The 25,165-nt window shown below is 45.6% G+C and overlaps 1 protein-coding gene across 1 annotated transcript; it reads right to left on the reverse strand.

The window, feature by feature from the left end:
• Nucleotides 1-5,419: 5,419 nt before the first annotated feature.
• Nucleotides 5,420-20,395, reverse strand: FAM134A (family with sequence similarity 134 member A). The gene is made up of 9 exons (XM_018554911.1): nucleotides 20,121-20,395; nucleotides 14,758-14,864; nucleotides 12,605-12,635; nucleotides 11,974-12,112; nucleotides 9,937-10,021; nucleotides 9,718-9,849; nucleotides 8,432-8,526; nucleotides 6,616-6,751; nucleotides 5,420-6,038 (listed from the first exon to the last, which is right to left on the reverse strand). The coding sequence occupies exons 1-9, from the start codon at nucleotides 20,393-20,395 to the stop codon at nucleotides 5,551-5,553; spliced, it is 1,488 nt and encodes a 495-aa protein (XP_018410413.1). The 3' UTR covers nucleotides 5,420-5,550.
• Between the last annotated feature and the right edge of the window lie 4,770 nt (nucleotides 20,396-25,165).

Below are 25,165 nucleotides of genomic sequence, written 5' to 3' on the forward strand. Positions count from 1 at the left end.
CTTTTCCCCATAGTTCTCCTAAGGGTAACGGGAGGACACAAACTAGCGTCCTCCCATCACCCTAAGCTCAGTATACCGCGAGCTACACCTCACGGTATACCGAGACGCCGCAGCTGAAGCGGATCCCGACAATTGTGCCGGGATCCGCCCAGCTGCGTGAGTGACAGCTGGCTCTGCCCATCTAGAGCCAGAGCCAGCTGTACCCGCCCCTCCCTCGTCCGATCCACCAGTCAGTGCTGGCGGATCGGAGCGGGGGGAATCCAGTCCCTCCCCTGTGACGGCAGAGAGCCGTGACAGGATCGAGAAGTGAGCGAACGCCGGTATGTGTTCGCTCACCTCCCGATCTACTGAGCCGACTTGTCACAGTTTCATTGTCACAGGTCGGCTAGAACTACGAGGTGAGTGAAAAGCACCCACCTCATACTTCTCCTTTAACACTAACCTAATAAGCGGTAAAAGCATCGCGGATGTGGGCAATTTTGGATATGGAATATTTCTGCAATTTTGCAGCTGCGCGCAATTTTAAGGCTTGACGTGTTTGGGGTTTATTTACCTGACGTGACCCTGTCTTTTATTTTTCACCAACAAATTGGGTAAAAATAAATGTTTCATAACATAGTAACAAAATGTTTGCTATTAGGAAGATTTAATACCACCAAAAAGAAAGCTCTATCTGTCCCAGAAAAATGATATCCAGTTAATTTCGGTACGGCGTTGCATTAGTGAATAATTGTCAAAGTACCTCAGCTCTGAATACTGAAAAATGGCTGGGACAGGAAGGGGGGATAACACCCCAGACTATAAGTGGTTAAAAAAAAAACAAAACACAGCCAGTGCGCTTCACAGGTTATACAAAAATCTCCTTCATCAGGGCTTAGGTCAACTGTACTGCAGAACCCTGGACACAGGATTGATGTTTTGGAGTTGTATTCATAGATGTAGATTCAGTTTAGGACAGTAGACCAGAGACCGCAGCGAGCTAAAACTGTATCTATTAAATATAAGCCCTGATGAAGGAACGGTTACAGATCCCCCAAAGCATGTTGGCAATTATTGTGTTCAAAGACACCTTTCATGTGACAAATAAAATAATACCTGGACTGAGTTTCACCCTTTGCACTCTGTCTTTCTATATAGGTTGGTGTTTCCAGGGGCCCATCAAGGCTCTCCTAGGGCCTCAGAGAGCAGCCATAATACAACAACCATCTCTTCTAAATGGAACCCGCATTGAGTTCGGAGTCCAGTGCTCCACCATTCTCCGTATGAAAGTAAACTGGCTGCTCTGTATACTGCAAGGCCTTGTTCACACCACTGTGATTTCATGCCCACCACCGCGCATGTATGTATGGCGTGAACAGGGCACATAAAAAGCAGTTGTTTTCTATGTGCCCTGTTCACGCCATACATACATGCGCGGTGGTGGGCATGAAATCACAGTGGTGTGAACAAGGCCTTGCAGTATACAGAGCAGCCAGTTTACTTTCATACGGAGAATGGTGGAGCACTGGACTCACACCATACTTGTGCCATGTTGTGCAGAACAATGCAGCTCAATGGACATGGTGTGAAAAATCCCTTAGAGGCTCTTCACTTTGACATTAAAGGTATCATTAGCTTTTAATGATGTTCCCAAGGCCAGCCATAGGTGCGATTAGATGTTTGGTGGCGCTGGCAAGACAGTGGTGACTGGGGGTTCAGAGCAGGACACTTGCCCTGTTAGCAGGAAGAGGGAACCCATTAAGTGCAAATATATCAATATTTCCACATTTATTTTGTTACTTCTTTCATCATGCCTGTCTGAGCAAACCTACCCATAGCATTTCAGAGTGCAGGACTGATAATGTTTAAAGGAGAACTATGGGGTCAGTGTTTTTCCCCATAGTTCTCCTTAGGGTAACGGGAGGACACAAACTAGCGTCCTCCCGTCACCCTAAGCTCAGTATACCGCCAGCTACAGCTCACGGTATACTGAGACGCCGCACCTGGAGCGGATCCTGACGTAGATGCCGGGATCCGCCCAGCTGCGTGAGTGACAGCTGGCTCTGCCTATCTAGAGGCATAGCCAGCTGTACCCGCCCCCTCCCCCGTCCGTTCCGCCAAAGAGAGATAACAGCACTCCGAGGGAAGCAAGTGTACTTAGCGCAGTGAAGGATGACATAAACGAGCTCTCTTTTTGAAAACATGATTTCGGTTTGTTAGGAGAACACATCTCAGCCAAAAAAAGTCATAAGAAATATTTAAAAGCCAACTGCAGGCAAAACGTTTCTTTTGAAGGCTTGGCTAGAGCTAAGGACAGGAAGTGAGAGAAAATCTCTCCCACAGGGACACAAACAGCCAAAAAGACCCGATACCTCTATCCAGATCAAACCGGAACCTAAAGTTCTGGCTCAGGACTCCTAAACCATGACAACGTTTTCCTCTCTGCAACATTTTCTTGTGATTTAGGGGTGAGGGACGGATCCTTGACTCCCTAGGTCTAGAGGAAGCAAGTTGAACCGTGCCCAGTTCAGGAAAAGACACGATGCTGGATGAGTGGCCAGGTGAGTACATAAGGGACATCATTGGAGATTGGGTGAGTATGGCAGCCAGACATCCATTTTTATTTTAAAGTGATGCTGCAGCCCAGTTTCAGAGTCTCTGTTGTGATCGGCGAGAATTAATTACTCCATAGTACCTGCAGCTACATAGGTCAGTCTTGTTTTAAAGGGACACTAAACTCAGGAGCTAAATCTTAAAAATACATTCAAGAACCTTAACAACAATGTATCTTATTTGTGGATCACTCGGCTGTAGATCCTCCAATCATCTCTGAATTGGTGCTGACACTGTCCTTCCTTCTGGAGGAGGGGCTACTTGTGTTCCCCATGGTCCTTGTGTGTGTTGTAAGGTAGTCACCGCTCCAAGCTCACTCCCGGGATGGACTACAATCTCATGTTTAGTTTACTAATTGGTATTGAGATTATAGTCCATCCCGGGAGTGAGCTTGGAGCAGCGACTACCTTACAACACACACAGGGACCATGGGGAACAAAAGTAGCCCCCCTCCAGAAGGAAGGACAGTGTCAGCACAATAGACAGTGTCAGGATGAAGCGCTCAAAGCTCTTCTTGCTTCAGCTGTTGGAAGCCGGCTGAAGTGTTAGACCCCTGATGTCTCCATAAAGAAAACCTGGTGCCTGTGGTACATCACAGGAGTGAGCTTGGAGTGGCGACTACCTTACAACACACACAGGGACCATGGGGAACACAAGGAGCCACCCTCCAGAAGGAAGGACAGTGTCAGCACCAATTCAGAGATGATTGGAGGATCTACAGCCGACTGATACACAAATAAGATACATTGTTATTAATAGTTAAAAGGAGAATTATGAGGCGTCAGTCACGGCTCCCTGCAGAGATTCCCCCCTCCCCTGTCCGATCCTCTAGCGCTGACTGGCTGAATGGACGGGGGAGGGGTACAGCTGGCTCCGCCTCTAGATAGGCAGAGCCAGCTGTCACTCACGCAGCTGGGTGGATCCAGACAGAATTGTCGGGTTCCGTTCCGACTGCGGCGTCTCAGTATACCGCGAGCTGTAGCTCACGGTATACTGAGCTTTGGGTGACGGGAGGACGCTAGTTTGTGTCTACATTTAACTCCTGAGTTTAGGAGTCATTTTAACATAAAGCTAGGGAGGGATGTTTTTCACTCATCGTCCAGGCTGATGTTGAATGTTAAAGAAGTCTAGGTGTGGAGACAATGGCGTCTCTCTGTCCAAAAAAACAAAATGGCAGTGAATACATTGTCACATTCATTTCAGTCTCTAATCATATACACGCAGCAGTTGCAAAAGGAAAACCAACAAAATATAAATCATGTTAAACTTAGAAAACCAAATATAATTGTACAATAAATATTAGTACTCTAAACAGTCTCATTTTTAAGATTTAATCTAAACATTTTCAGAAGCGATCACTGCCTGATGACAGGAGTGGACTTGTCCTGCCCTCTACAGACGCCAAAGCTTTATCACAGAGGATTGGATGTGCCGCCTCTTAACCCTTTGCCGGCAGAAGATGATCTGAGAATGATTTAACAAGAGTTAAGCCAAGAGATAAATGCAAGAGGAGGTTGTGAAACATTGCTGGTGCTGGTATTAGTAACGTGCGCTCTTATTTCTGGAACGGTTGCAGACGCAATCCTACTTAAGATTAAATTAAAAGGTATTTCCAGGAAAACAGGAACTCTTCTGTTATTCATGGCTATTCCATGTAGTAACTGGGAGTTTGCATGTTCTCCCTGTGCTTGCATGGGATTCCTCGCACACTCCAAAGACATGCTGCTAGGTTAATTGGCTCCTGTCTAAATTGCCCATTCTAGTATATGTGCATGGGACATAGAGACCTTACATTCTAAGCTCCTTGAGGGCAGGGACTAATGGAAATGAACAGCATGTAAAGTGCTGCAAACATTGACAGTACTATATAAATACCTGTAATAATGAGAAAAAGACATTTTAACTACAGCAGCACCTACTGGTGAAATATGGTTCTGCAGCACAACCTGAAAATGCAAAGACCCCCCCATTGCAATATTATTTCCGGTCTTCATTACACCTTACATTATAAACAACAGGACAAGGGGTGTTCTGCTGTGTCTGCCAGGATCCTATAAGAGGGCACTGTGTGCTTATACACAAAAGCCAGCAATCAAACCTCTCCTTTAAAACAAGCAAGACACCTATGGATAAAATAAGAAGATGGGCCAGACCAACATTTTAAAGACTGTGGCCATTTAAATCCACTGCTTTAGTGACGTCAGTTTCCTGGCGAATTGACTATTGTCGAATATTGGTCACAAGATGGCCGCTTGAATATGAATTTGTGAGGCGTACACTAAAATCTGCACGCATCGGTAACTCCTTGCATTACGCGTTCATTTCTACTCAGCTGACCTGGAAGTGGCAGAAATGCACGTAAAACGAAGTTTGTTATATTCCTAAAGGAGTAATAACACAGAGTCATACTAAACGGCATTTCTAAAGTCTCCAGTGCCAAGTAAACAAAGCCTGGGGTGAAAGGGTAAGGAATTGCCCACGTACACTTCTATTATTGCAACGGTCATGTTTTTGGGCTCTCCTTCCAGGGAGGAATATTTACTGGCGACTCGTTTTCGGACACTTGCGAGATACAGAACTCGATGAACAGCCAGAATAAAACCCCTGCGCAGCCAGCAAAACACTCTTACATGAAACAAAGTCAGATCAGTAGACGATTGGGTTGGTGAGGTTCCCAGTTTTGAAGCCAGCTGGCTGGATTAGAAGGGGTATTGCTGGAAAACAGAATAATTAAATGTACGTTGTAACACTATATGTAAATGTATGGGCATACCCTTCAGAAAGGCAGAGGTGGAGGGTTTGGATCTAGTAATATTCTGTGCTTTTAGCCAATGCCCAGTGTGTGTGTGTACACCGCTTTCATCCCACGAGGGACAGCATGTACAGCGGTGTATAAACCTTTGAATGACAGAGAAGACACGGTGAAAGGAGATGAGCTTTCTCTAGTGCTCTCCTGGCCTAGGAAGCCGTGTCGTCCGGCTGTAGATCAGAAGAGGCTGACAGGGTGGAACTAACACCGGCTAAGCGCTTTTCAGCTTCCTCCACCTCCTCTTGCAGCAGATCCAATTCTCCCTGCTCCAGAAGCTCAAAATCTTCCACGTCGTCTCCTCCAGATTCTTGGCTTGCAGGACGCGAAAGTCCCGGACGCCCATGAGGTGCTACCGGGCTCTGCAGGGTGGTTTCCTGGCTCCGGGCCTGGATTTCGATTTGCAGCCCTGCGGCTTGGCCCTTCCCGTTGAAATGAGTGTTGACAAAGTGAAGCGGGGAGGTCAGTGTAGGCAGCAACTCTTCTGGGTTTAGGGACAGAGCTTGAGTCTGTAAAAGGGGGGTTTCAGCGACCGGCAAGTTTTTCCCATCTTCTGTATGGGGTCCCTGCCAAAGTGGAGAATCGGTGGGGTCTGTGGCAGGAACAGCTTCCTCGGGCACAGCGCTTGGCTGGTCCAAATCTAGAAGCAAAAAGAAACAATTAAAGTTCCAGCAATGCCAAATAATACATTACAGAAAAGACTCCTATAACGAATATTTGTTACTTTTATTTAGCCGTGCTTTCCATCCATTTTCCAGAGTGTGAAGGGTGTGGCTGCATTGTTACAGAGCGGGCAGCACCATGATGTATAGGGCAATGGGAAAAAGCATTCCCCATCTTCATACTACTCTGCATCCCACACAGCCATCCCTACTGCAATAAATGCTCCTGTATACTGTTGTTGCCAAATGCAAGCTGTAATCGGCTACTGCTACCCAGCTATCACAACCTGCACAGAGGCAAGAAGGCCTCTGTGCTTCATTCCGGCATACGGACAATGTGCTGCTAGATTTTTCACAGAACAACTCCAGCTAGGGGACATTATCAAGCTGAGCAGGGCCGGGTGGTGTCTGAATGTATGACCAGCAGTGTTCTGTAGCTCATTATGAGAAGCTATGGGATGCAATCTGACCACACCAGCACAAAACTACTCCCGTGCTTAGTGTTCAGATCTAAATGAACTTGACCGCTCCTTATTATAAGATGTATTATCTCACCCTCGGACACGTCGGTCAGCTGTGGCGTAGTTGCTCTGGATACAGAAAACCCTCCACTCTCCAGTAAAGAGGCCTCTTCATCTGACAGCTCTGAGTCAGTAATAGAAAGAGCCAAGGCTGTGATCCGCACATCCATCTGGAACGGAAAATTAAAATTAGGGAACAAGCCAACTCATCATTATTCTACAAAATAAATATAATCTCTCTCTCTCTCTCTCTATATATCTATATATATATACACACACACACACATACATGTATGTAGATAGATATATAGATAGATATCTATCGATATATATATCTATATATAGATATAACACAGACACACAAAATTGTATACTCACCTATCAGTAATTCTCATTTCCTGGTGCATCTTCATGGCTGCACACAATGGGGTTAATGTGCCGCCTGTTAACCCATTGTGTGCTGCCATGGAGATGCACCAGCAAAGTAAAATTACTGATAGGTGAGTATATAATCTTCTGTGTATATATCACACATATATATTACACACATACATACATACATACACACACACAGTATATGGCACACTTTTCTCATTTTGTTGTGTGCTTAAAGCAGACCTCAATGTGACTTTAGTACTGCTTGTCTGATCTGCTGCACCTCTAAAATAAAGAAACAAATACAAGTTATGCACTCGCATATTTACTTGGCATACTGATCGCTGTTTTCCGTTACATAGGTCAACCCGCAGTAAAAATACAGTGTGCAGAGACCTGGTTGTGGTCCTAGGCTGCTGCCTCTCTGATCACAGTGGATGAAACATTCATCAGATAGTCTATTCTTGGCTATCAGTCGGGTTAGGAGTTCCTAGTAAAAATGGTCATTCAGCTCGGTGGTTCATAGAACGCTGGTTATATTGAGCTGAGATGTCCGTGTGTGTTTGTGGAAATGACAGTGGCTGGCTAAATAAACTGTACAGCCACTCTCTTATCCATGAGGATATGTCAACATCTTAGCCCAATATAACAAGTGTTCTAGTGAATTCCATCTGGTTGTAAATATGGAATCACACATTTAAGCCCTGAAGAAAGGGGGGGCTCCCCTAAAAACCATGTATTTAATGCATCTAACTAATAAAATGTTTTATATGAATCACCAAGCTAAATTACCCTTTTTACTAGGCGCTCCTAACCTAATACCCAAGACCATTTACTGCAGAGGCTCTGCGTGTGGCACCAAGCAGCTTACCAATACAATCCGGAGGCAGCACTTATTACATGGTAGGCAAGTATATCAGCATTTAACTTGCGCTTTAATTACAGGTGCAGCACAGCAGACAGGGGGGCCTAAAGTCACATTCTGACGGTAGGTCTTCTTTAAAAGTCTGCCAAAACTCAAGAGCAAAAATGTAAAACATTGCAAGTCACCAGTCCCTAGATGTGGGGGCTGCATTGGTTTTCTTTGTGACCCTATATTTTCCTATGGTGATCCCGCCATCATTCCTGTCATAGGGTGACAGTGCTCACTCATTAAACTGTACCTATGGAGAAGCAGCGTTATCACCTTAGGAAAGGAATTGTGTTAAGACTACAGAAGGGTTTCCCCCTCTCTAGAACATAGGAAGAGGAGTACTGTAGTCTGAAGAGATATCTGGGAACAATGTAAATGATAACAGCCAGCAGAGGTAGAAAGCAGGGAAAATTATCAGCTCGCAAAATTTCTGTCCGGATCAACAGGTGTTTGTCTGTCCCTGCAGGCCTCACGGAACACCACAATATACAGTACCAATTTTAAATGCACTCATTCACATTCATCTTTCTTTATAGCAGGGATCAATGATGGATTCACTCACCTCTGGAGAGAAGCCGGAGAGCTCAATCTCACTCTCGCTGTCTGTCTCTGCTGTAGGTTCCTCCCCTTCTTCCAGCTCCTTCTTCACTTGTCTCTCTAAGAGCAGACGAGAAAGCAATGTCACTGCATCATAAACGTCACACTTCTTTGTCAGTGCTAAAAGCCATTGCAGCTAAACTCCGGCCTTCCCTTCAGTCTTGCACAGTTGTACCGGCTCCTCTCCTGCACTGAAATGGCCTCCTCTGATGTCACTGCACACTGGGAGCTTCTCACCATGTTCATAAGTAGAGGCAGCAGGTCATACAGAGCCCTCGTCATCTCCTGGTTGGAGGACATCCAGCATCATCTACTAGCCTTTTCCGAACCAGCCGGGCCGTCCCTGGCCCACCCCTTTAATTCATTCAATTTCAGTTCTTTTAATCATGGAGGCTCAGCATAACATATGTCTATTAGCTAGCGCAGTCAGCATGCAAATACAGTTGGCTGGGAACATTCGCTTCTCCAAACTGACATCCACCCATTTTGACATTTGCATAACCTCTCCCAAGAGCCAGCCCACTGCTTGTATCAGGGCTGAGAGTGTTCTATCAAAGATTGTGACTGGGTTGGAATGTGTGACCGGTCACGTGGTCACACATTTTAACGTGACCCCTCCCAGTTTTTCGGTGGTGGAATATGTGACCGTCAAAAGGTGAAGAATTCTAGCGCTTTCTCAGCTGTTCCAGGGCAGATCGGCATCGCAGATGGTATGTGCAGGAGAACCGATCTGTCCTGAAATCTCACTTCTATCCCACTCTGTGGAATGTGAGATTGCAGTCACAAAGTCACATTTCAGGACCAATCAGCTGTTCCAGGGCAGAACGGTTCTCCTGCACATGCCATCTGCGATGCCGATCTGCCCTGAGAAAGCGTTGGAAATCTTCACCTTTTGAGGGTCACATATTCCACCGTCGAAAAACTGGGCGTGATCAAGTTAAAATGTGATCACATCATTGGTCACACATTCTAACGCAGTCACAAACTTTGATAGAACAAGGGCTCTTGAGGGGAGTATTGAGGCAAGGTGCTGTGATGTTTTCAGTAGGCTATGTACAGCACGCTGCCAGTCCGTCCGAGACCCAGTGGATGACATTAACAGGACTAAAATAAAGTATGCAATAAAACTGGAAAGTTTTGATTGAAAAATATCATTGCTATGTTGCTGAGAGGGGGAGGAAAGAAAGAGGGAAGGCCAAATATAAGCAGATTAAACTTCAGCTACGAACCCTCTGCCAGAATAACACTTACTCTTGTGTGAGCGAGGCAGATCCTCCCCCTTCATAGTGTAATCTATCTTCATCAGAACGGGTTCTAGAGTGGTGTACATTCTCTGGATCAGCTCTCGGTAAACCACCAGTGGCCACAATAGGACACTGAGTACTGTAAGGAAGACAAGAGGGCACCGTGGTCACATGCATAGGTTTGCACGTGCATACAAATTGCTAGAACAATTATGGGAGATCTTACGTATTATGTAGGAAATCATAATGCCCGGAACATAATGTCCGACAACAGCCAGCACTGCACAGCACGAACACACCATGGCACAGAACTGAGGCAGAGAGAGAAGAAAATGAATACACTGGATATACAAAGATGAAGTTACCAGCCCCTAGGTCCCAGTGCAGAAAAAGGAAGGGTGTTAGGCTAGCCTAGACATAAGATGGAGGCCAGAAGATCTGACCTTTTCTGTAAAACAGTTGTGGCATAGACATACACCATCGTTTAGATCAGTGGTTCTCAACCTTTCTAGGGCCGGGACCCATTGGTAACATTTGCCAAGTTGTGGTGACCCCCAACCGTAAAAATTTAGGGATGCACCAATACTAGTATCTGGGTGGGCTCTCGGGAGGCTATGCAGGCTCTCAGGTGGCTAGTGGGACTCTCTGGTGGCATCCAGTGAGGCCTCTGTGGTGCCCAGTGCGGCCTCTGTGGTGATCAAGCATTCACCTCTCCTCACTCCTGCCCGCTCCCCTCTCTCTGATCCTCTCTGGCCGCGGCTGCTGCAGCACCATCTAGGAGAACTGACACTGCTGCGCTAGGAGGAGGCTGAGGAGCATCTTATCTAGAGCAGCACAAGGCACGTGGGGACCGCCTCAACTGTGGGTTGCGACCCACTTTTGGGTCGCGACCCACAGGTTGAGAACCACTGGTTTAGATGAACATGCCTGTGTATTTATGGCGCAGGCACAAGGTAGTACAAATCCATTTGTGGGGAGAGCCCCAATGCAAGGGTTCATTTTTTTTGTTTGTCTGGAGTTCTCCTTTAAACCTAAGGTAAGCTAGCCAGGAAGTGTTCAGGGAGAACAACATTCAACTGTCAAATGGCAGCACTTTAGAGGTCAGTAAAGGTTCTGGCATTTGACAGCTGAATGACAGGGGTGGGTGTTAGAGGTGGGACAGGCAGGGTTTAATCTTCTGACTTTATCTGATATGCATAATTGTACCAGACATAAGTCAAAATAAAGTCAGAAGTTCTAATGCCAGGTCAGTTATAGTGGTGGAGTAAGAGAACTAGCATGACAGCTGAACAAACACTATTTTCAGGATGAGAGTTTGACCTTCTGTTTGTTACAGCAAACCTGTTGGGAATCTAGAAATCCTGAGCCAACAGCAGGACCAGAGCAGTAACCGCAGGACCAGAGCAGTAACCGCAGGACCAGCGCAGTAACCGCAGGGCCAGCGCAGTAACCGCAGGACCAGAGCAGTAACCGCAGGATCAGAGCAGTAACCGCAGGACCAGAGCAGTAACCGCAGGACCAGAGCAGTAACAGCACCCCTTTCTTACTCTAACATGTGTTACTCCAGCACCACCTGCAGGAGCCTCACTGTGTCTCCATATTCTGATAGGGAAAAACAACCATATCCTGCCCTCAAGAATGGGGCCTGTATGAGTTACCAGCAGATGCCATATGAGGGGGGGCATGGCTAGGCAATGAGTGAACTTCAGAATGCGGTTACCCACAAAGCCACTTTAGGGGTAGGGCTCCAGGGCAACAGTGAATGGACTAATGTTAAGGTAAAAGGGTTTGTGCTAAAAACTTACACTGTCAGCTACCTGATCCTGCTATTAGTTCAGTATTTATATCTCCTGAGAAGATGCTGCAGCACAGTGCAGGATCGACTTTTAATGAGATCTGGCCGGAAGGAGGATGACGTCACCCTCCCCTAGGTGCTGCAGGAGGAATTTGAGGAAATAATGCAAGTATAGTATTTTCGGAAGGGGGAGCAACTTGAATGAGTGGACCTTTCCACTGAGGTAATACTGCACTGTTCCATTGCTGATAAACAAGACAAACCCGGATATGTAAGGAAGACTTCAGCACAGGAACCCAGAATTACAGGGGAGTCAACTAATATTTGCTCTGGTTAAAAGCGGTAAATTAAAAATCACACGCATGTTTCTATTAAAGGTAACCTACAGAAACCAGCAAATAACCAACCCAACCCAAAATCAGATCAAGCAGCAGCCCGAACAAAGGTTTACCTGTCATTTTGACTCACCTTTCCCGGGTACTGCATTTTGTAGAGCAGCAGTTCCTGGATGTACTGCTGGCAGGTGAGACACGTCTCCGCCATGTAATGACACAGCTCACGCACACTCAGCAGCCGGTGCTGACTCTCCCCTCCCGCCAACATCTCACTACAAATACACAGCAAAGGTATGTCTGGACTAGAAAACTCAACTCACTTTTGTACCATTTTCTCAAATTGCATATGCTGGACCCCAGACAATAAAATATGTGGAGAGAATTGGAATACAGGTGTCTCTCTCTTTCCACTTTCTGCCATTTTTTTTTTTTAAATCTTGGCTCTGCCAGCTTTATACCCCATGTGGTACAGAGCTATTTTTACATTTCTGTTATGTCATGGGTAAGAAGATATACATAACGGGGCGAATTTATCAAAACTGGAGCAGACAGAATCTGGAGCAGTTGCCCATGGCAACCAATCAGCATCTCTCTTCAGTTTGCTCAGGTAAGATTTGAAAATGAGACAGAGAAGCTGATTGGTTGCCATGCACAGCTGCTCCAGATTTTGATAAATTCCCCCCACTGTATATTGTACTTTTCCAGGCAAACAAGGATTTCTTTTGGTGATGCGGTTTTGCAAAAATGACTTTGTTAGTGCTTACCTGTCAGCGGATGGTTCTGCCTGAGTTTGAACTGTGAAAACAAGAAGGTTCAGTAAATTAAAAAAAAAGGTGTCCGGCCAAACAGCCAAGTACATATATTTGCAAACACACATTTAATTCAGGTATCTTCACAGAGAATGTAGCAATTAGAGGTGCACCGAAATGGAAATTTCGAAACCGAAATAAAAAGACCAAAAGTGCCATTTTCGGCCGATATGTTACGGCAGGCGATATATCGGTGCATCCCTAGTAGCAATGGTATAATTTATAACAGATATTATATTGTTTAAATATTCAAATGTTCTCCAACATCAATTGTATGCAGGCTGCCGTCATCAAAAGGCCACTGGGAAGTTTCCTCCTTGTTTGTTACCGTTTGTTAAAAATGAACATGAAAATTGACATAAAAAAACTACCTCGCTAACCGACGCATTTCGGGGGATATTCCCCCTTCCTCGGAGCTAGAGCTAGCTTTTGTGGGATCTGCCTTGTACCTTTCATCTAGCTGTTACAGTGCGAGTTGTTTTTTTATGTCAATTTTCATGTTCATTTTTAACCAGTTGACATCCGCGGTGTTAAACCCCCTTCCCATCCAGGCCATTTTTCAGTGTTCAGCGCTGCGGTACTTTGACTGACATAAACGGTAATACACAAGGACAAGGCGCTGTCTGTTTGTTTTGCTTGTTTCAATATTTGCTTACAAAGTCACAAGCTGTATTTATATATTAGGTTTACATATATTTTAATGAAATACAAACAAATGTATAAATCAACTAAGGAGTTTTCTTTTTTCTTTTGTCCAACGTTCCACTGACATCCTTTAAAGCAGTGGTTCTCAACCTGTGTAACCTCAGGCCTTGGGCCCCATTCACACTAAGCGGATTGCCGCACCATTTCCGCCGCGATATCGCGAGAAGTCGCCTGCCAATGATTTGCAATGGAGCTGTCTTAATGTACAGCTCCATGTCGCCCGTCGCGCTATCCCGGCACGCGCGGATCCGCTCCTAAAGGTATGTCGCTCAGCGTGAATGGGGCCTACAAGAGGAACTATAATGATGTTGGGAGACTTTGATTCACTTTTTTTAAAATGATATTTTAAATGTTTTTTTGTTTTGATTATTGATATAAACATTGTGTTCTACAAACATTCATAGAATTCGGGGTGTACCCATGACAGAAGAATCAAACAGAGTGTTTTGGACTTATACAGAATTAAGCACAGCAGAAGCTGCATGCTTTCAGACTCTCTATAATTGAAAGGCAATTGGAGCAGTAGTGAGCAGAGAGAGGTGGGAGAGATGAAGCGTCACTTCTCTTACCTATTCAGCTGTGTGTGTAATCTGAGCATTAAAGTGACACTAAACTCAGGAGTTAAATCTTAAAAATGCATTCAAGTCCCTTAACTAGAAATTGTTCTTTATCAATGCCTGAAGGGTCAAAGGTTGTCAGGTGAAGTGGTTGCACAGGTCTGAGTCCCTCCTGTTATAACTGCCATATAACGCCATTATTAAAGTAGACTTAAAGTGACACTAAACTCAGGAGCTAAACCTCACAAATGCATTCAAGTCCCTTAACTATTACCAACAATGTATCTTATTTGTGTATCATTCGGCTGTAGATCCTCCAATCATCTCTGAATTGCTGCTGACACTGTCCTTCCTTCTGGAGGGTGACTACTTTTGTGCCCCATGGTCCTTGTGTGTGTTGTAAAGTAGTCACCGCTCCAAGCTCGCTCCCGGGATGGACTACAATCTCAATACAAATGAGTAAACTAAACATGAGATTGTAGTCCTCCGCATGCTGGCTGGAAATAGGTTTAGTATGAAAAATTGAATCTTTAATGTTCACCCAACTATGAAAAAAAAAAAAAATACTTTTATGAATGACATTTTGTATTCCTGAAGAGAATATAAATAAAAGCACTAACTTTCTCTTTAGCTATTGTCCCTGTCCATGCTCCTGTTGCCATAGGAATAGATTTGCATCTAAATGCAGTCTTATGTTGGTCGCAACTTTTAGATATTTTGTAGCTGAAAGGATTATGCAGATTTGATTCCTTCAATGCCGCTGTTAATCTCATTTTTCTATAAGAAGGAGATGAACTCCGCCCGAGCAGATATTATATAAGATGTAGTCAGACAGAGGTGTGTTACCTCTACAGTGCCGTAGTATCCAAGTCTTCCAGTGCTGCACACCCAGGAGACACAGAAGAAAGAAGCTGACCAGAAATACAGGTCGCGGGGACAGGTACGAGAACAGCCTGGAATGACAAGAAAACCAAAGTCAACGCCTATTGGTAGCTTTCCATTTACCAGCAGAGGAAAAAACTGAAGCACAGCAATGAACTAGATGTTAAAAGAGAACCTGTCCCAACTTGGCTCAAGCAGGGTCTGAATGTCCTAAAGCTGATCTCTGACGGGCCCTAAAGTAAAAAATAGTAAAAATTCCTGAAAGTGCTTGTCATAGTTTAACCCAATCCCTGCCACTGTCCTTTTTGTCTGTATGATTTGGTGTGCAGGTAAAGAAAACGGTGAATAAAGGCAGTAAAATGTAAAAAAAAAATAAAGATTTTGTTATTGGAATGCTGTCATTAAAAGAAGAACTCCGGGTAGAAAAAAAAAACCATGCAAACAAAAAACAAAACAAAAAACTTTTACCCTTGCAGTGGAGCTATCCCCGGCCACGACAAAGGATGCGTTCTTGCGCATTCATTTCTGGCATCAGAAGCAAAGATGGCCTGGCAAGCATGGCATCTGTCAGCTCTGTGCAATAGTAAACTGGGTCTGTTGGGTGTTAGAATTTGATCCAAGAATGTTGGCAAGAACAGGACATAAAAAAAACATACAAAGGCCTGTGTGGTAAATATGGACCCTTGTTACTGCTGAGGAAGCCACTTGGATAACTGGGTGACATTACAGAACAAACCAATTTGAATGTGACCAGCTACCGTGTTTTCCCGAAAATAAGACATTGTCTTATATTTTTTGTGGCTCAAAAAAACACACCAGGTCTTATTTTCAGGGTAGGTCTTGTTTTTTTATGTATAACAATCAGGAGTACCGTACCTTTCCAAGAGCAATTTGGTGACCAGAATGAGCGAAGCTTTCACTATGGATTCCTCACATTCGGGGTGCATTTGGTATCACTCCGCCTGACAGGAGCCGGCGCTATAGAGGAGGCATCGGCTTATGCGGCTCTGCTCCCTTCGGTGCCGCCTCGCTTCCTCTAGCGCCGGCTTTGTGGACACCGCTGATTCTATCCACCTCTCCAAGTTCCCCCTTATGCCACCACCGGCCCTGGGAATGTTCACAACTAGGTCTTATTTTCGGGCTAGGTCTTATATTTTAGAAATTCCCAAAAATTATACTAGGTCTTATTTTCGGGGAAACACGGTACTACCAGATATACCGTGACCTGGATAAAGGAGAACCTTCACAGACATGCTAATACAGGAATTCTTAACAAGGGAAATATGGACCAAATATTGGGGGTAAACATGATCTCTGAATAATTAAAAACCTCATCAGGAGCCAGCTTGTGTATTTGTGATTTGCCAATTTTAGATGAACTATAATGACAAAATTCTAATAATTTTCTTTCAGCTGTTTTGTTCCTATCCCTATGTAATATTGTCGGGGTCCACCCCGCTGCCTGATTGACAGCTGGCTCTGCCTTTCTAGAGTCAGAACCAGCTGTGCCCGCCCCCTCTCCTGTCTGTCCCCCCACAGAGATGGGAGGGGAGAACTCCTGCGGGGAGCAATGACTGACAGTCACCAGGCTCTGCAAGGAGAAGATCGTGAGCTGAGCTATCAGTAGCTGCCGTGTCCCATAAGGGTTGGCTTCTGCAGGTAACTGCCATGCATACATTAAAGGAGAACTATGAGGCGAGTGAAAATCACTCAGCCTCATAGTTCTAGCCGACCTGTGACAATGAAACTGTCACAGGTCGGCTCAATAGATCGGGAAGTGAGCGAAAACATACCGCAGCTCGCTCACTTCTCGATCCTGTCCCTGCAGAGAGCCGTGGCTGTCACTCACAGCTCCCTGCAGGGATTCCCCCCTCCCCTGTCCGATCCTTTAGCGCTGACTGGCGGAACGGATGGGGGAGGGTACAGCTGGCTCTGCTTCTAGATAGGCAGAGCCAGCTGTCACTCACGTGGCTGGGTGGATCCAGACAGTAATGTCAGGATCCGTCCCGGCTGCAGCGGCCTCAGTATACAGCTCGCGCTATACTGAGCTTTGGGTCACGGGAGGACGCTAGTTTATGTCCTCCCGTTACCCTTAGAACTATGGGGAAAAGCACTGACCCCATAGTTCTACTTTAAGAACACATATAAACCTATGGGAAGATTTTTGTTTAGCTGAATGGCCTGAGGACCTTTACCCATATCTACAATATGGGTCTACAAAAACATACTTCTAGATAATTGCCGGCTTTGTATTCTTTGCATACCCTATTTTTCTTTTCCTCCCCATTCTTTGCAGAGTGGCCATTTGTACTAAGGGGAGATTACTAGCTCTCGCTTTACTTCCTGGAACTCTGGCACATGTAACTAGGCTATATACCCATGCACATCATCTCAGGGGAGGAAAATGCCTTTCCCTGAGATCTCATGAGATTTCCCAGCAATGCTCTGCTAATGTAACCTTCCCAGTGTGCAACGCTTTGGCACATTACATCATTTGTGCCAGAAGTGGACCAGGAAGTAGATTCACTCTAATAAATGAAAAGCAAGTTTGTTTATCCGAGATGATTTTCAATCAGCATGCAGAGCTGTATGCTGATGTGATTTTTAGTGAAAGGGGGTAAAGGTCCGCTTTAAGAACCTCTGTTATGGATCAAATTAACTATTAACCCCTTCGTGACTGACGACGTACAGGGTACGTCGCCAGCATCGGGGCTGTTTAAACAGACTCCCGGCGACTTTTGCCGCCGGGACTCTGTTTAAACTTGTAGAGCCGACTGTCGGCTTTACAACAGAAGCGATCCTGGCGACTTACCTGTCGCCAGATCGCTTCTGCGTCCCGAAGAAAACCAGCTGTGCCCGCCCCCTCTCCTGTCTGTCCCCCCACAGAGATGGGAGGGGAGAACTCCTGCGGGGAGCAATGACTGACAGTCACCAGGCTCTGCAAGGAGAAGATCGTGAGCTGAGCTATCAGTAGCTGCCGTGTCCCATAAGGGTTGGCTTCTGCAGGTAACTGCCATGCATACATTAAAGGAGAACTATGAGGCGAGTGAAAATCACTCAGCCTCATAGTTCTAGCCGACCTGTGACAATGAAACTGTCACAGGTCGGCTCAATAGATCGGGAAGTGAGCGAAAACATACCGCAGCTCGCTCACTTCTCGATCCTGTCCCTGCAGAGAGCCGTGGCTGTCACTCACAGCTCCCTGCAGGGATTCCCCCCTCCCCTGTCCGATCCTTTAGCGCTGACTGGCGGAACGGATGGGGGAGGGTACAGCTGGCTCTGCTTCTAGATAGGCAGAGCCAGCTGTCACTCACGTGGCTGGGTGGATCCAGACAGTAATGTCAGGATCCGTCCCGGCTGCAGCGGCCTCAGTATACAGCTCGCGCTATACTGAGCTTTGGGTCACGGGAGGACGCTAGTTTATGTCCTCCCGTTACCCTTAGAACTATGGGGAAAAGCACTGACCCCATAGTTCTACTTTAAGAACACATATAAACCTATGGGAAGATTTTTGTTTAGCTGAATGGCCTGAGGACCTTTACCCATATCTACAATATGGGTCTACAAAAACATACTTCTAGATAATTGCCGGCTTTGTATTCTTTGCATACCTTATTTTTCTTTTCCTCCCCATTCTTTGCAGAGTGGCCATTTGTACTAAGGGGAGATTACTAGCTCTCGCTTTACTTCCTGGAACTCTGGCACATGTAACTAGGCTATATACCCATGCACATCATCTCAGGGGAGGAAAATGCCTTTCCCTGAGATCTCATGAGATTTCCCAGCAATGCTCTGCTAATGTAACCTTCCCAGTGTGCAACGCTTTGGCACATTACATCATTTGTGCCAGAAGTGGACCAGGAAGTAGATTCACTCTAATAAATGAAAAGCAAGTTTGTTTATCCGAGATGATTTTCAATCAGCATGCAGAGCTGTATGCTGATGTGATTTTTAGTGAAAGGGGGTAAAGGTCCGCTTTAAGAACCTCTGTTATGGATCAAATTAACTATTAACCCCTTCGTGACTGACGACGTACAGGGTACGTCGCCAGCATCGGGGCTGTTTAAACAGACTCCCGGCGACTTTTGCCGCCGGGACTCTGTTTAAACTTGTAGAGCCGACTGTCGGCTTTACAACAGAAGCGATCCTGGCGACTTACCTGTCGCCAGATCGCTTCTGCGTCCCGAAGAAGGGGCCCCCCCCCCGCCGGACACCCCCGCCGTGCTTCCCGGGCTCCGTTGCCCCTCCTACGGGCCCGGGACCGGCGATCTTTGTGTCCGCGGGGAGCTGGGGAGGAGGTCGACGAACTTCCGTTCATCGATCCCCTCCCCGTTCTATGGGACCGGGAGCGATGCAGATTGCATCACTTCCGGTCCCTGGGCTGTCAGTTCTGGGCTCCTGCAGCCCAGCTATAAGCTATTGAAGTGCGATCTGCACTTCAATAGCTTATTTCCAGTGTAAAGGTGACACTGAGGGTCTTTTGGACCCCCAGCATCACCTTAAAGAGGACCTGTCACCACCATCTGCTATTACATGGGGGGGCTTGCAAGCCCCCCCATGTGATAGCAGTCAAAGTAAAGTAAAAAAAAAAAAAAAAACAGTTTTTAAAATTAAAATGAAATAAAATAAATCTAATAATAATAAAAAAAAATTTTTAAAAGTACCCCGCCCCCGCGAGCACGCGCGTCGCCACGTAAACACGCGTCGGGTGCGCCTACGCATGAAAACGACGAACGCGCTACACATGTTGGGTATCGCCGCGCACGCCGGAGTGAGAGCAATAATTCTAGGGCCAGTATTTTGGGGTATCTCTAAATTGATGACCTGCAGTATTTTCAGGGTATACAAAGCCGGCAACTGCAGGGTACTGCAGTTTTTCGCCGTTTCACGGTCGCACGCAATCTGTAAACTGGGCATGTTGGGTATCGTTTTACTCGTTGTAACCTCATCTTTTATATTTCATTTAAAAAATGGGTAATTTGTTGTGTTTTGGGGCATTTAATTAAATTTGTCACTAAATTTTGGGGTTTAATAAGGAGTTGCGCTAATATTGCGCAACATAAAAATTTTCAACTACCACCATTTTATTCTATAGGGTCTTGGCATTCAGAAAATATATAATGTTGGGGGGTTTTACGTCATTTTCAGGTCTAAAATGTGGAATATAACATGGGTGCAAAAATTGAAAAAAGGGCCTCAGTCATGAAGGGGTTAAGCAAGGAACATGATTTTCTATTGACAGCAACAGAAAAGTTGTGTTTCTATGTTTTTTAATATTAAAGACAATCTACCACTTGATGATGTTCTCTAGAATCCCAGAATCTTACCAAAATACTCCATGAAGAGCAGCAGCTGTTAGCAGACTCGGCAGGGGCCGCTCCCACACCAGAAGTCGTTGCCCCGCAATAAGTAAAGGTCCCCATTCCTTCAGTCTATGATGAATATCGGCCTCTAGGTAGCTCATGTCCTCCTCTGAGGCTCCAGGGAGTGGTCCGCTCCCCTCTTCACTCTCTGACAGATCTGCTGAAAGCCCCGGTGCAATATCTTCCCCAGGCATCCTTTTTGTTGAAGACGCCATGGGGTCTCCGTTGTCATCACTCATGGTTCAAACTTTGTTTAGTAGTTCCTCCAACTTCGCAGCCAAGGTAAGCAGTCGGCGGTCAGATACAGCAAGGTTCCTCCCGAGTCGCTCCGCAACATTCCCTGGATTTACCGACTGTCAACGGCTCCAGCAGCACAAAGATTCGAATGAATTTTCCTGATATTCGGGTTTTTGCTATTCCCTCAGATGGCTCCACAAGAAGATTCTCTGCCTTCCTCCCTTCACACCCGACCTATACTTCCATTAACCAAGCTCAAATAGTTTCCCTTTTTCTCTTCTAATCTAATCCTTCCCTCACATTAAATGCATATAAATAGTTCGAATGTTAACTAGCAACAACCAACTATTCCATAATCCACCTAAGCTCTTCCCTTATAATTACAGCCCAGCCTATGCCCATAACATGCTATCACATGACAGCTTTTCTTCTGGCTGGAATAGTTACAAAAGCAGAACCTAACCAGGCTGCATTGATAATGTATCTGTTCCTAAACCTTTTTATTTTCCCGTCACCGGACCCCTGTAAAACTTAGTCTGCCTCAATAGTGGCGTCCCCTAGGCTGGTCTACTGAGTGGAGACCAATCAACCTCTCTCTAGATAGGATTTCTTCAGATGTATTCGGATAGTGGATCCTCAATCACCAAATCCCACAGTATCAGCTTACTCTGAGAAGAGATCACACCTTGGCCAAACTATCCCTTTACTAGTTACTCCTATAACCAAAAAAATCCCTCCCCTAACGCCAATCTTTCCTGATATCGGAATCTCCCTTTAACAAGTCTTCAGAGATAATTAATCTTCCCTATATGTTGTGTTTCCATGCAGGAGATTCCCTTACACTGGCCTATCCCGGTGATTACACAAGTGTCTCCTTATAGCAGATCCTCTAATGACAGTGTATCCAGCTAGAGTTCCCCCTCAAGCCAACCAATCTCACTACTAGGTCTTACTAAAAGAATCTATCCATACGGGTCAGCCCCTTAACTATCATTGCTGATATTAGATTCTCTTAAGTATATCCAGATATTAGATCTTCCCTCACCCCCCGTCTATCCGAATCTTTCCTGACCCAGGGCTATCTAGATATTAGATCTTCCCTGACCCTGATCTATCCAGATACTGGATCTTCCCGACCCTGGTCTATCCAGATACTGGATCTTCCCCGACCCTGGTCTATCCAGATACTGGATCTTCTCCGACCCTGGTCTATCCAGATACTGGATCTTCTAGACCCTGTTCTATATAGATATTAGATCTCCGCTGCTCCGCTGGTCGACCTACCTATTTGATCATCCCTGAACTTAGTCTAAGCAGATATTGGAGTCTTCTGTCTCGGTCTGTATATATATTAGATCTACCCCGACCCTGGTCTATATAGATATTAGATCTTCCCTGACCCTGGTCTACCCATATATTGGATCTTCCCTGACCCTGGTCTACCCAGATATTGGATCTTCCCTGACCCTGATCTATCCAGATATTGGTTCTTCCCTGACCCCAGTCTATTGAGGTATTAGATATTATCTAGACTCATCTAATCAGATATTAGATCTCCCCTGATCCGGATCTATCCAGATATTAGATCTTCTCTGACCCTGGTCTATACAGATATTAGATCTTCCCTACCCTGGTCTATATAGATATTAGATCTTCTCTGACCTCAGTCGATCCAGATATTAGCTTTTTCAAACCCTAGTCGATCCAGATATTAGATCTTCCCTGGCCATAGCCTACTTACCTATTAAATCATCTCAGACTGCAGTATATAAAGATATTAGATCTCCCCTGACTCTGGTCTACATAGATTTTGGATCCTTCTGACCGGGTCTATGCAGTTAATAGATCTTCCTAGACCCTGTTACATATATTTTAGGTCTCCCTTGACTTCAGTCTATGCAGTTAATAGATCTCCCCTGACCCTGGTCTACATAGATTTTGGATCTCCCCTGACCCTGGTCTATATAGATTTTGGATCTCCCCTGACCCCAGTCTATTCTCACAGTAGATCCCCCTGGACTCAGTCAGCCCTTGGAAGGAGATCCTTCAAACTGGCCAGTCCAGAATCAGAACTCTATGACCCAGTCTAATTATGAATAGCAAATATAAGAGTTACTCTTAGCCCACCATGACAGCAGACCTCCTCGCCAGCCTCTGATGACAGCCACTGTCCCCTTAGCCTCCTGACAGCTGTCAGCTCTCCTGGCCAGCTCAGTGTACCCGAGGCCCTGTCAATGGCCAGCACCTTCGGCCCCTACGGACATCTCTCCGGGGCTTCCAGCTGGGATGTTGTTGTTATGAAGGTGCGTCAGCTGAGAGGAAGTGACGTCACTACCCGGAGCATCTTCCTTCCGCTGTGTCTGACGGGAGCCTGCTACTAAACGCAAGCTCTGGGATGTGTAACGGGAATACAGTCCCGGAGGGCGGGTAGTTTCCGTCACCCATCCCTGGGTTCCAAACAGAATGCCATGAGCTGTGTCCGTGCCAGCTACAGAACCGAGGATTGGAAGTCTTGTGCCCACAGTCAATATGTCTGCCGAGTCTCTGCACTGGCCATGTGACAGGGTAACCGTCTGTAAGGGAGGGGCGTAGTGTAGCAGCGGCGGCCATGATTGATACTGGCGCGGCGGCGCCCTGTGGTTATGGATGGTAGTGATTACACCTGCTGGCTCGGGAGTGTGGTGTGTCTGAGAGAGGACAGGAGGCACTCTCATATACATGTGTGAGGGTGTAGTGTAACAATGACTCATTGTCATTAAAGTTCTGCCAACTGTATGGGAAGGGGCACACACAAAATGTATTATTCCATAATTAATGTAGGCTGGGAAGCATTCGGACCAGTACACACCAGTCCAGTCTGCTGCAGTGCATTAAATGCATGCACATTAATATCATTTTATTTTGCGCGGTAACGTGTGTTGCGTTAGGGCAGCCTTGACCAATGCACTAAAGTGGACCAGAAATCGTGCATGCAGCATTTTCTGCATCACAATGCACTTACCACATGGTGCATTGGGGTACCATTTAAAATGAATGGCAATGAATTGCCCAAACACATGAGGCGTGCAACGCCATAGTGTGAATGGGCCCTAACAGCATATCTACATTTTCTTTGTTCTGAATAGGGAAGGGTTAAAGTGAAATGGATCTGAACCACAACTGGGTTCACACAAGATGTCTCCTGCTGTTCCTAATTATGTTGTGTTCGGTGCACCGGAGAAATCACAAACTCAGGATTAAGGTTTATGACGCATCTACTTTATTCAGGGCGGTCTCTCTCCTTTATACACAGATAACAGGAGAGTGCTCGTCACATATGCCCACATCTGTTATCTCTAAATGTCTTGTACTATTGGGCAAACTAGAGCGGCTGTTAGTTAAAGTTTTGTGTCTCTCGCTAATTGGTTAGTCAAAGATATCTTCTGCCTGCAGCGTCCTCCCTCTGCATTCCTTTCATGTATCCTCGGCGCGCTCCCGAATACAGGTTATATCTCTTGGTTACGCATAGCAACGCTAAAAAGCTGAGTAAGGAAAGTCACAAAGCTAGGAAGCAAACAAAACAAATTCAAAACAATTTAAAACATAGAAAAGGAAATTTTCTTGATATGATCCATATTCCTTCACAAAAGCACATGTAAACCTAAAAAGATAAACTGCAGCTTACCAATCCTGAGAGGTGGTGGCTGCATTAATTTTCTCTTTTCACCTAGTGATCCTGCCAGTAGCACTCATCGGGGTCTAATTAGAAACTATTATATTGTGATGTAATAATGCATTATGACCACTAAATGGCGCCGGGGGGAGCATAGAAAATAAGAATGTATTCCCTATGCTCCTCAACGACATCTATTGGCCATAAAGCGCCATTACATCACAATACATACAAGTATCGGTATCAGTGCCGATACTGAGTATTTGGGTGAGTACTCGTACTCGCCCAAATGCTCCCGATACCTATCCAGATACCGGGACTTCCAGTATCAGGAAGCCATCGGCAAGTCCTTACATGGCGCCCGGCTTCCTGATTGGCCAGAAAGCCGGCTCCAATCTTCCCTCGTCAGCATGGAGACGGCTTCCCTGCTAATCGGGAAGCTAGGTGGCGAGTCATTACACGTCTCCTGGCTTCCTTAATGGGAGTTCAAGTATCGGTATTTGGTATCGGCGAGTACGGGAAAAAAAAGTCTTGTACCTGCTTGTACTCGATACTGAAAAACCGGTATCCGTGTATCCCTAGCAGGTACTGTGGAGTAATTCATCCTCCAAGATCACACAAGAGACTCTGAAGTTGGGTTGCAGTTTATTTACGAACTGTTTACAGCACCTGCTGTTTGTTTGCATGAGAAGTCGGCCAAGCCCCTGCTACCATAGAGCATAAGAAAGCGGAGCGGTTGTCTCAGTGCCTCTCTTGTGCTTTCAGAGGATGATTTTCCTCCACAGTGCATGTAACTACAGAAGTCAGTGCGGGTTGCTTTAAATCTCATTTACTGCCAATTAAAGCCCAACCATTTCATTAGCATGTTGATGATGGGGGAGGAGAGGAACCAGGAGAGTCCAAATATAAGCAGAATAGGTTTCAAGCTTTAAAGGGCATCTATGGTCAAAAAATAAAATAAAATCTGTATTTCTATAAGTTCTCTCCCACTCCTAATAACCACATCCATCTAGAAGATGCCCATAGGATGAACTTCCTCAATGCACTGACACCATTTCTCTTAGCCCTGTGACTATGCACTTCCTGGTGTCACCGCTCTCACAGAGCTCGCCTTCTGAAG

Source organism: Nanorana parkeri, unplaced genomic scaffold (genome assembly GCF_000935625.1).
Source record: "Nanorana parkeri isolate BGI_ZX_2015 unplaced genomic scaffold, ASM93562v1 scaffold178, whole genome shotgun sequence".
Taxonomy (NCBI): Eukaryota; Metazoa; Chordata; class Amphibia; order Anura; family Dicroglossidae; genus Nanorana; species Nanorana parkeri.

Coding starts and splice junctions, on each gene's coding strand:
- FAM134A (XM_018554911.1), bottom strand. CDS start 20,395: ATGAGTGATGACAACGGAGACCCCATGGCGTCTTCAACAAAAAGGATG. Junction 9,850..9,936: donor TATGATTTCCTACATAATAC/GTAAGATCTCCC, acceptor TCTTCCTTACAG/TACTCAGTGTCCTATTGTGG. Junction 8,527..9,717: donor TCTGCCTCGCTCACACAAGA/GTAAGTGTTATT, acceptor GTCTGCTCTTAG/AGAGACAAGTGAAGAAGGAG.